The sequence below is a fragment of the Sarcophilus harrisii genome, chromosome 6 (genome assembly GCF_902635505.1).
Source record: "Sarcophilus harrisii chromosome 6, mSarHar1.11, whole genome shotgun sequence".
Classification (NCBI taxonomy): Eukaryota; Metazoa; Chordata; class Mammalia; order Dasyuromorphia; family Dasyuridae; genus Sarcophilus; species Sarcophilus harrisii.
Genome location: NC_045431.1, coordinates 98,588,090 through 98,600,230, shown reverse-complemented (window position 1 = coordinate 98,600,230; position 12,141 = coordinate 98,588,090). Strand labels below are relative to the sequence as shown.

The 12,141-nt window shown below is 36.0% G+C and overlaps 1 protein-coding gene across 3 annotated transcripts in view; it reads right to left on the bottom strand.

The window, feature by feature from the left end:
- Window positions 1–9,823, bottom strand: part of CLCN3 (chloride voltage-gated channel 3) — an 83,535-nt gene extending 73,712 nt beyond the window's left edge. Inside the window, exons 1-2 of one of the 3 annotated variants that reach the window (XM_003773078.4) lie at window positions 9,244–9,823; window positions 1,540–1,715 (exon numbers count right to left, since the gene is read on the bottom strand). In XM_003773078.4, coding sequence (XP_003773126.1) covers window positions 1,540–1,699 — 160 coding nt within the window. In that variant the 5' untranslated portion in view covers window positions 1,700–1,715; window positions 9,244–9,823. The remainder of the gene's footprint in view (window positions 1–1,539; window positions 1,716–9,243) is intronic. The other 2 variants (XM_012552126.3, XM_031942791.1) reach the window with 2 other exon arrangements.
- Window positions 9,824–12,141: the final 2,318 nt, after the last annotated feature.

The window sequence follows — 12,141 nt, the reverse complement described above, 5'->3', positions numbered from 1 at the left end:
TCATTTTTGCACAGCATCACTTATATCCATTTCCTTCTTTCCACTCACTCCACTGTTATGCTAGTTGAGGCTTTTATAACCTCTCCCAACTATATTATAATAGCCTCCTAATCCATTTTCCTATCTCTAGTCTCTCTTGTCTCCATGATATCAACTTCATATTCCTAAAATAGAGATAAGACCATATCATTATCTTCTTCCAAATTTAACTCTGGAATAGAATATAAACTCATTGATTTGGCCTTTATAAATCTAGCTATACCACTTATTTTTAGTAGTCTTATTTTATATTATTGCCCTTCATACATTCCCCAATTCATTCAAACTAATCTTCTAACTGTTCCCAAGTACATTCCATTTCCTGCCTCTATGATTTTCCAGAAGAGACTCCCCATGTCTGAAATTCACTCTTTCCTTATGTCAGCCACAATGGATTCCAAAGTTCTGCCAAAGAATAACTCAGGTACTGTTCCCTAGGCCTTCCTCTCTCAAAGATGTTTTTGTTTACTTGTCTGGATGCATATTGCTTGACCTCACCACTTTAAAGAATGTAAGTAGAAGTAGAGCTTCCCCAAGTAAATATACAATTTCCTTTTTAGTCCTTATGTTCCCAGCACTCCATAAAGTTTAGGACACAAAGCTGAGACCTTGTAAATGCTGATTGGTTATCTTTACTGGGATTTTTGAGAAACATTTTCCTACATTTTAGAATAATTTTCCACTATTTCTTTAGCCTGTGTATAAAATGTCAAGTTTGTGTTCAAAGTATTTAATATGACTTTTGATTTTGTTATTCTCAATATCACAAATTTTTAAAACATTTCCCAACTCAAAAAAATTGTCCATAGACAAAAGGAAGCACTTTCCTTTTGTTATTGTGATCTGTACAGACTTAAGAGTATTACTCTGCCAATAATGTACTCTTTCTATCAACACTACCAGCTTCTTCTACTTAAGGCAAAGACACAAGGCTAAAGATCTTTTTCCTACTGATAGTTTCCAAAGCCATAAATGTATTGCAAGAGTTGCACAAAAGATCAATCATATCCAACTAGTGGGTCTTACAGATAATGACAGAAGCCTGTGAGCAGCTGCCATTATGATATACTTCCCATAGCCGCTCCAACATCTTAGTCAACAGAAAAAGGTGAGATGATTTAGATAAGACTCTTGCTGCTAATTACAGGAATTCTTGGTACCTCTTTGCTGATCCAAAATTACCAATTTATCTTTACCTCACAACGTATCAGTAACACTTCTCTCCTATAGTAAATCACATAGTTTCAGAGAGAAAGAGTTTAGGAACAACTATTATTTTATCAGATTTGCCAATTACACAAATTCTAAATATATCATAAACCAAGTAAAATGAAATTAAGTTAAAATGAAAGGAAAAGTTATTACCAGTTTTGAAAATAGGAAACTACTACAAAATAGTAAAATATTTATTCTTGGAAAAGCTAGCATTAATTAAATCTTCCACATAAGTACTTCAAACAATATACATCATCCAAAATAGAAGCTACAAATTCAACTTACCAACTGAGGCATCACCATCTAACAAATTGTCATCTTCAGAGGTCTGGAAGTCCATAATAACACCTGCTCCATCTAAAAGTTCCTCGTCACTACTTGCACTTGTTATACTGTTGTAGCTGTTTCGATAGTAACCTCTATGGAACAGCTGCTCAGACTCCATTTAGTTATTTGATGAACTAAAGAAAATTTTAGAAAGAACTTTATTTTAATATTTTCTTATTAGTTAGTACTACACTATGCAATATGTACCAATACCAAAAAACAAAACCTAAATGAGATTTCAGAGCTTAAAGGTAAAATTACATTCCATTATTATTATTATTCTGCTTACCTATTAAAAATTCAGTTTTTATAAGATAAAAATCTCCTGGTGAATGATTTTTTTTTAAAATTCTATAACATCCCTTCATTGTTCTTTAATTCAGTATTTATATTCTAGATTATTATTATATTCATGGGTTAGATAAATGGTTACTATTTAATGAAAGATTAAGTCACGTTACATTTTTCAAGCCCAATAATAAATAACATTCTTATTTTCAATACTCTCATTTTAATTATATAGAGAATTAGTATTTATTATTTACTATGTTCTTTTAATACATTTCTAACCACTTACTTTCCACTAAGGAGCAAAACTGCAGGAGACAAGTATGATTACAAAAAGGGATTTTATAAAGCATAAGTTAGAAAATAAATGTAAAGGAAGAGTTCCATATGGATTGGCATATTCTTAGGAAATAATGTTTTTGTCATTTTAAAGTGATCTCGGAGATATTAGGTATTAATGAAACTCAATGGATCTCATCTTTCTTGTCTGTAAAATGAGGATTGGAGTAGATGATTTCTATTGTCCTTCCTAGAGCTAAAATTATATGACTGTAAAAATTTGCATCTAACAGAAGTGTACCACTCAAAAGTCTTAAAAGTTCTAAGAATAAGAGATTGAAAGAGTCTTTACAAGCAGGTAGAGAGACCATAGCTTTGTAAGAGACATTAAATGACCAACCATAATTTTAAAGAACTGAAGATAAAACATGCTACTCACTTCCTGAAAGAACTGAGGGACTCAAGAGTACAGATTGAAGCATTTTTTTTGGACTTAGCCAATGAAGGAATCTGTTTTGCTAGACCATATATGTGCACAACAAGAGATTTTGTCTTTCTTGCTTTTTTCAATGGAGGAGGAAGAGTGAAGGTAGGAGAAAATATGTATCTGACCAAATATACATTGTACCAAAGGCATACTAAAGGAAAGGAGTAGAAAGAAACTATTATTCTAGAGTTGTAAATATCTACGGCTACCTTAAAATTTTCTAAATAAACATTACAAAATAGAAGTACAAAAAAAATATGCTTTTGGTAAAGTCCTAAAAAAAAGACTAACACTTTTCTGATTCTGTTTATAAAAACATAATCAAATAGTAATAAAAATAGTTATGTTTATTTGCAGAAATACAAATTTCATGGTGAAAACAGAAATTATCAAAAACAGAAATGTCACCAATTGCTAACAATACCTAAGTTAATCATCTCCAACATATAATTATGTATATTTTCTAATTTCTTATAATATACCAAAATTATAATAAAAATCATTAAAGAAACATGAATATTTATTCATTTTTTATTTGGATTGCATTTTATTTGACCTCTATGGAGCTGTAAGGAATGCATTAAATATCAGAATGATTGGAGTCACCTATAGGTCCCTGAAAAGTTAACACACAGTTTTCTCATTTATAAAATTTGTAAAAATATATATTTATAACAACACTATCATAAATAACTTGGAAAGGCTTAACTCCAAGCAATGTGATAACCAATCAGAATTCCAAAAGATTCGTAATATTTCCATATTAGTCATGTTGTGAAAGATAAGTTTAAAAAAATTCCTCAAGAAAATGAAAGCATTTTTTTTAAAGAATATGTTTCAATCATTCAGACACCATCAGTTAGTTCTTGGTCTAGGGATGGATAGCATTTTTCATCATAAGTTCTTCAGAATTGTCTTACATCATTGTATTGCTATGAATAGATAAGTCATTCACAGCTGATGATCTTAAAATTCTGTTGTTACCTTGTACACAGTACAATTGATGGGCATCCTCCCAGTTTCCAACTCCTGCTACCAAAAAAGAGCTGCAACAAATATTTTCATCCATAATAGGTCCTTTTCCTTTTTGTTTTTTATCTTTCTGGATACAGACCTAGTAGCAACACTGATAGGTCAAAGGGTATGTCTGCACAATTTATAACCCTTCAGGCATAGTTCTGAATTGCTCTAAAGAATTGTTGAATCAAATCATAACTCTAGCAATAGTGCATTAATGTCTCATTTTTCCCACATTCCCTCAACAACTGTCATTCTATTTTTCTGTCCTATTAGCCAGTCATAAGGTAGTACCTCAGAATTGGTTTCAATTTGCATTCTTCCAATCAACAGCCTTCTCATATGGCTATAAATACCTTTGATTACTGTAATGTTCTCTTTAAAATGTAATGTTCTCTGTTGAGGTTTTCTTGGGGTCTCTGGAGGCAGCCAGGTGTTAGTAATCACAAGTGCAGCCAGGTGTTAAAGTCCAAATTCTTTATCATCTCCTTCAAAGTCTTGTCTCCTTTTCTGGGGCCCAGTTAGCTTTTTTAGAGACCTACCTCTCCTTGGTTCCAAGAGCTTAACTTCCTGCCACCAGTCCTTTGCCTTCTCTCCGAATGCCCATCATGGCTAAGGCTCCTGCTCCCCACTGAGTATACACCAATCATTATATCACTAGGAAACCTTTATTAGTTGTAGGATTAAATCAGTGCTAAAGTAGATTTAACCATTGTCTCCTCAATTCCACTTAGTACTGGCCCATAACAGATTACTTCATCTGAAAACTGTTTGTGTCTCTTGATCATTTATAAGTTAGGGAATGGCTCTTATTTTCTATAAATTTGACATAGTATTCCATGTATTTGAGAAATGAAACCTTTATGAGGGAAAGGGACTCACATGTGCAAAAATGTTTGTGGCAGCCCTTTTTGTAGAGGCAAGAAACTGGAAACTGAATGGATAGCCATCAGTTGAAAAATGGTTGAATAAGTTATGGTATATGAATGTTATGGAATATTATTGTTCCATAAGAAATGGTCAGCAGAATGATTTCAGAGAGGCTGGAGAGAGTTACATGAACTGATGCTAAGTGAAATGAGCAGAACCAGGAGACATGGCAACAAGATTATATATACAATGATCAATTCTGATGGATGCAGCACCCACCAACAATGAGATGATTCAGACCACTGCCAGTGATCTTGTGATGAAGAGAACCATTTGCACGCAGAGAAAGGACTGTGGGAATTGAGTGTAGTTCACAACATAGAATTTTTACTCTTTTTGTTATTGTTTGTTTGCATTTTTTCTCATTTATCTCAGTCTGATTTGATTTTTCTTGTGCAGCAAAATAACTGTATAAATATGTATGCATATATTGGATTTTAAAAAAAGATCCTAAACTCAAAAAAAAAAAAAAAAAAGAAATGAGGCTTTTACTAGAGAAACTTGCTTCAAAATTTTTTTCATAGCTACAATTACTGAATGTATTTCCTTCAATCCTATCCCTCCCATTCCATTTACTCTCTTCTCTCTCTTCTCAAAAGTGTTTTGCTTCTGACTGCCTCCCAAAATGTATCCTCTTTACTATCATCCTCCCTTTTCCTCCTACCTTCCTATAGTGTGAGACAGATTTCTATACCCAATTGAGTATGTATGTTATCCCCTCTTTGAATTAATTCTGAAGAGAGTAAGGTTAACCCACTCCTACCCCACATCTCCCATATTCCCTTCCACAGTAAAAACTTTTCCTTTTCTTTTATATATGATAATTTACCCCATTCTACCTTTCCCTTTTCTCGAGTGCATTCCTCTTTCACCCCTTAATTTTATTTTTTGAATATCATCCCTTCACATTTCATTCACACTTGCGTCCTCTGTCTACATACATATGCCTTTAAACTGCCCCAATAAATGAGAAAGTTCTTAGGAGTAATGAGTATCATTTCCCCATGCAGGATGTAAACAGTTTAATCATATATCTTATGATTTCTCTTTTTTGTTTACCTTTTTATGCTTCTATTGAGTCTTGTATCTGGAAGTCAAATTTTCTATTCTATTCTTTTCATCAAGAATGCTTGAAAATACTGTTTCACTGAATGTTCATTTGCCCCCGTTACACTCAGGTTTTCGAGAAGGTGATTCTTGGATATAATCCTAACTCTTTTGTCCTCTGGTATATCATATTCTAAGCCTTCCAATGCTTTAATGTAGAAGCTACTAAATCCCATGCTATCATTATTGTCCTTCCACAACATTGAATTGTTTCTTTCTAGCTGCTTGCAATGTTCTCTCTTTGACTTGGAAGGTCTAGAATTTGGCTATAATATTCCTAAGGGTTTTCATTTTGGGATCTTTTTCAATGGATCCTTTTAATTTCCATTTTACCCTTTGGTTCTAGAATATCAGGGCAGTTTTTTTTTTTTGTTTTTTTTTTGATAATTTCTTGGAAGATGATACTTTTGGCTCTATTTTCCAGATCAATTGTTTTTACAATGAGATCTTTCACATTGTCTTCTATTTTTTCATTCTTTTGGTTTTGTTCTGTTATTTTTTGGTTTCTCATAAAGCCATTAGCTTCCATTTGCTCAATTTCAATTTTTAAGAAATTATTTTCTTCAGTGAGTTTTTGTACCTCCTTTTCCATTTCTCCAATTCAATCTTTAAAAGAATTTTTATTCTTCAGTGAATTTCTGTGCCTTTTTTTGCATTTATCCAGTTCTGTTCTTCAAAGCATTCTTCTAATTAGCTTTGTATATTCTTTTACCATTTCTGTTTTAGCATATTATGATTTTTAAGGTATCATTTTCTTCAGTATTTTTTGTGTATCTTTTATCAAGCTGTTGAATTTTTTCTTGATTTTCTTGTGTCACTCTCATTTCTCTTTCTAAGACATCACTAATAATCACAAAGAATATCCAAATTTATTGCCAAGTCTTGTCATTTCTATTTTCACCAATCTCTCTCATGTCTTCCTACTTTTATAGCTGCCACCCTAGTGCAGGCCATTGCCTATTACTGCACTACAGCTGGTTGATCTCCTTAACTCAGTTTATTCCCACACCAATCCACCCTATAAGCAGCCAAAGTGATCTACCTAAAGCTGGGACCTAATAATTTTCCCCTCTGCTCAAGTCAATATATTCAAAAGGTTCTCTATTACATCCAGACCCATGTGTCTTCTTTGACACTCTCTCCATAGTTTTCTAATCTATACATGAAAATAAGGCTGCATTATAATAGCATAGAAAGAGATGATTCAGGAAATATTAAGGAAAGGTGATCAAAATTGTCAATACATGAGTAGTATGAAGTCAAAAATTACTATAAATTTCCTTGCCTGGAAAAGATCAGTATCATTGCTTGAACGTTCAGGTGATCATATCTCATTTTTAAAATGAAGTTAAACAGTATAAAGGTTATAAAAAGCAACAGCTTTACGATGTTAGTCACAAGGTATGAATTTGGAGAGTTTTTGTAGATGTGAATTTATCAAAGAAAGCTCAGAGTGGACCCACAAATCTTTCTGATATCCATTTATGGATCAGAAATAAACCCTTAAGAGAAAATAGTATGGCTCAAAATCTTTGTACATTTGCCCTGACAGATAGGGAGAAGATCTGAGGAAGGACCGTCTTGAGGGACTCTTTCCTCACCTTGTCCAATTTAATGAAATATAAAGTCAATCTTATTTATGTGTGTATATGTTTACATATTAAAAAGAAACCTGGAATTAGGGTCTTATATATACATATACAGACACAAGTATACATACACTAAAGTAACACCTTGAATCATTTTATTACACTTAAATTGTTCACTGTAACAGCTATGTTACTAATGTCATTAGATTAGAGAAGTTTCATGTACATTGATTTAACAGCAAACATTTTCAAATACTAATTAAATTATTGAGATAGGTATAATGAATAAAGGCCAGGGTAAATTAAAAAAGAAAAAAAAAAAGGAAAAAAGAAGAAAACAGATTTGGAAGTATATAAGGCTAAGCAAAGGAGAAACACAAGGATAAAAATGTCGAAAAAATACACATAAGCAAAGGCATTATTTGCTTGTCTAACCAAAGAATTACTCATTCTGGAAATACTTCTTTGGTATCCTAATCATGTAGCTTAGTTTGCTCTAAAACAGCAATGAATGGCTTTTTAGCACTGAGTGCACTAACAGAATTGGCAATGTCCATGTCAATGAATGTCATGAGTAGGCCTAATAGAAAAGGAACGAGGCACCTCTGCAACTTCTTTCAGATTTACAATCTTTCTGGGCCTCAATTTCTCTATATCTAAAGGGAAAGGATTGCACTAGATTACCTATATGACCTCCTTAGTTCTTGTTTCTATAATCAATTTCAAGCCCACCCATACTCTGCTAAACCATATATCAACTCATTACTCTAATGCAGACTCCACTGATCTAAAGTAAATAGATTATTACAAACCTACCTCCACCATCCATGGAAAAACCAATCTGTTCATTTCAAATCTCCACTCCTCTTCCTCCCACAAAAATTGCCCCCAAAATCAAAATGGCTACTAACTAAAAAGACAGACATTCAACTATTCTCAATTTAGGGGGTAGAGGGAATCTTGTAACCAGATGTCAAATATCTTTCCCACATTTAAAACACAAATCACAGCAACATTTTTTATATAGTACATACTTATGAACCTGAACTTATTTTCTAGTGACTTGCAAAAAGAGGTTAGTTTACTTCATTTAAAATACCCCCACTCTGGCCTAGAGGATTAAAATGACCTAAAAGACCAATTCTGCACCATTTGCAGAGATGAAAAACAGTATTTATTTCTGAAAGGATCTCAACCAAATAAGCCAATCATATAAATCACAATGATTACACTATATTTAAAAGCTGAAAAACTTTCAAATCTGTTGTATCAATCCTTAAATATGCAATTTGTAATGAACTGGAATGTTTTGTTCCATTTTATCCAGTAAAAGGTCTATAATTATCTTTAATGCCCTCAACTTTAAAGAAAAAAAGGGGGAAGTGTTGTACATGTACGTTTACTGCAAAATATCAGGATTGCCATATATGTGTGTATAAACACACTCATACATAGACACACCTATATACACAAACTTATATGTATGCATATACATATGTGTACACATACTAATACATAAATATATACATATATATGAATAGTAGTCAATTCAAATAGAGATCGAATGAAATTACAAGTGTTAAGCGCTCTATAAATGGTAGCTATTTTTATTAGGGCCCAATATCAAAAAGGATTCATTGGAAAACCTGGGAATGCTTAACACACGATTAAAAAAACCAACCCAGTCTGAGCACAAACTTCGTTAAATATATGACTCTCTTCCAAAGCCACGTAAAAGAGGATTCGACGATGTCTCCAAGAGTGAACAGGCAAGGGTGTAAATAGAATCCGTCAGCGTTAACTATCACGTGGGCTCATCTGTCACCCGAGAAAGCCAGCGTGCAGCAGCTGGTCAGACAGAGCCTCCGACTCCAGGAGGCTCCCCCCGCCCCCGCCACCCGGCCCCAAGCCTGAACGTGAGAACTACCTACCAGGAGCTCTTTATTGCTAGACGTTGTAACTCACCTCACAGCTCAGAGGCATAGCAAAACCCGTGGCTGGAATTGGAGCGGCCTCGGTATCCTGCATCTGATCACCCTGGAGACCTAGCTACTCGGGGGGCGTCCACGGACTTTGAGAAAAGCAAAAGCAAAACCCAAACACTCTTGCGGATGAGGAGATACCTGAGGGTTGCTACTGAGGAAGAGGACACGGAATGTTTGCCAGGTGGGACTTTTTTTTTTTTTGGTCCTCCTCCAAGCACGGGAGCGGCATGAAATCAGCTGCTTCTCGTATTCGGCTCACCCACTTCCCACACAATAAAATGAACCTCTCGCAGGAGCCGTCAGCGGATGCCAGCGGGACCCATGCTGGACCTCCCGGGGGGGAGGGGCAAGGGAGGACCGGCCCTGCGCAGCCCGACGAGGCCCGGCCCAAGGCCACGCCCTCCGGCCCTGCCTAGTCACCCCAGCCCCCGAGGCCAGGCCGCGGATCTACGCGACACCACCAGGATAAGGACCCCGACTCGCGCCAGCCCGGACTGACCCAGAGAAGCTGGAGGAGAAGGAGCCGGAAAAGGCCGGGCGGGGCGTCGGCGGCGTGGTGACGTCATCGCGCAGGCGAGGACGTGAAAGGAATGTCCGTCACGTCTCTCGTGGCCCGCCGCAGGTGCTCGGGGGAGCTGCTGGAGAGCGCATCCTGGGCTTACACTCTGACATCCTTGGGAGAATGGGCTGGGATGTGCTCGGCGCTTTGCAGGCGTGGGCGTGTAGAGAACAATTATTACCCGCCGCTCTCGGAACAAGAATTAAGTAATAACAACAGATCTGGCTGATGCAGCACCGAATGATGACAGGCACCAGGTGATGTGCTTTAGTAAAGCACCAAAAGTTGGGCTTCAGCCCTGGGAAGAATTCACAAAGGCCATTCTCTTTGGCAAAAGGTAGATTTATTTAGGGGGATAGATGACAGACAAAACAGACATCGGGAATGGTGACTATGAAATAGAGCGGGGAGAGCATGGAAAGCGGCTTTAATAATGAATGACGGAAAGGGCAGGCTTCCTGTGGAACTTGCCATTTACCACTAGAAAGGAAACACCCCGTGAGGTTGGGGCACGCTTAAAAGGGAATTAGCATCCCTAGGGTCAGGAGAGAAATCGTCAATCCTTGCGGGGAGAGGTTAGGAGATACCACGTTTCATGAGGGAGGGGTAAGGAGAAGACATTACCAGGCAGAGGGCAGTGAGTTTGGCGGAGTCATAAGTAGATGTTTATTTTTTATTTATTTTTTGTTGAGGCAATTGGGGTCAAGTGACTTGCCTAAGGACACTTGCCTAGTGTCTATAGGTCGGATTTGAACTCGGATCCTCCTAACTTCAGGGTTAGTGCTCTAACCACTGCACCACCTAGCTGCCTCCATAGATTTTTAAGGGAAATTTAATCTCAGGCACATGGCTGGGATTTCTGACAGGGTATGGCAAGTTGAGATTGCCCAAGACCCTCACAGAGGGTGGGCCTTGGGTTTGACATAATTTGGATTTCAAATTGGAAGATCTCCACAGTGGGTGGGACCAAGGAGCTAAACTGATCTCTATCAGAGTCTTCTCCCTGCCTGCCTGGGGGATCAATTTTATCAATTCTTCAGTTCTATCAATTCTTCAATTCTATCAATTCTTCTCTGTTTAACACAAACACTGAGGATCTCATCAATCACCATATTAGAAAAAATCTGTACCGGAGCTCAGAGCAGTGGCTTCTATCCCACCCATGGGAGTAAAGCCAGTGATCCAGCACTGTACATTTTTATCTAGAGTCCCAGGTCCCATACTCCATCCTGGGCAATCGGCTATCTTTTACTTTTTAGATAATTTATATTCATGCTTTTTTGTTTCCCACATCAGGGTCACTTCTTAGTCAATCCCCTGTCCAATCCCCCATCACCATGTAATCCTTCCTTGTGATGATGGAAATTAGTTAAGCCAAGAGAACTACAAAGATCTCATCTGACAATGTATGCAGCATTATGGCCTTGTAGTCCCTCTCCTCTATTGGAATATTTTTTCTCTTCATTTCACTCCATATCACTAAAAAAAAAATCTTCTCCATGTTTCTTTGATTTCCTCACATTTATTTCCTGTGTATATTTCACTACATTTTCATACTAGTTTATAAGTTCATAATAAGATCATAGATTCAGTAGTAGTCTGCTATCACCAAAAAGTGCTACTTGGAATAAATAGTGTGTATATACACATACATATGCACACACATTATATAGGTATTATATATATATATATTTATATATATATATACACACACATATGTATGTACATGCAAACATATACATATACATAAGTACATGTATATGTATAATGTATATATACATATACACAAGCTAGGTATTGCAAGAGATATAGAGCCAGTTCTGGAATCAGGAACACCTCAGTTCATATCCATTCTCAGTCTTGAGGCCTGTGTGACCCCAGGCAAGTCATTTAATCCTGTTTGCCTCAGTCTCCACATCTATAAAAAGCTGTAGATGAAAATGACAAACCACACTAGTAGCTTTTCAAGAAAATCCCAAATGGGATCATCAAGAGTCTGACGCAACTGAACAATAATGTATATGCATATATTCTGTATTCAACATATACTTTTATTTATATAAACAAAAATCAAAAACAGAAAGATTCTATATTACAACAAACTTCATAGCACTTACAATTTCTTAAACCTCTGCCCCAAATGGATTTGGAATTTTCTTGATTTGTAGATTTGTAGATTTAGATTTAAATTTAAAGTATGAAAGTATAAGGCAGATGGTAAGTACTTCTAAGTACTTACATAGTAAGTACAAGGCTTATTGAATTTAATTGAAGAATATGTTTGTAAAACTTCACGAAAAGAGTCTATACTACTTCAGA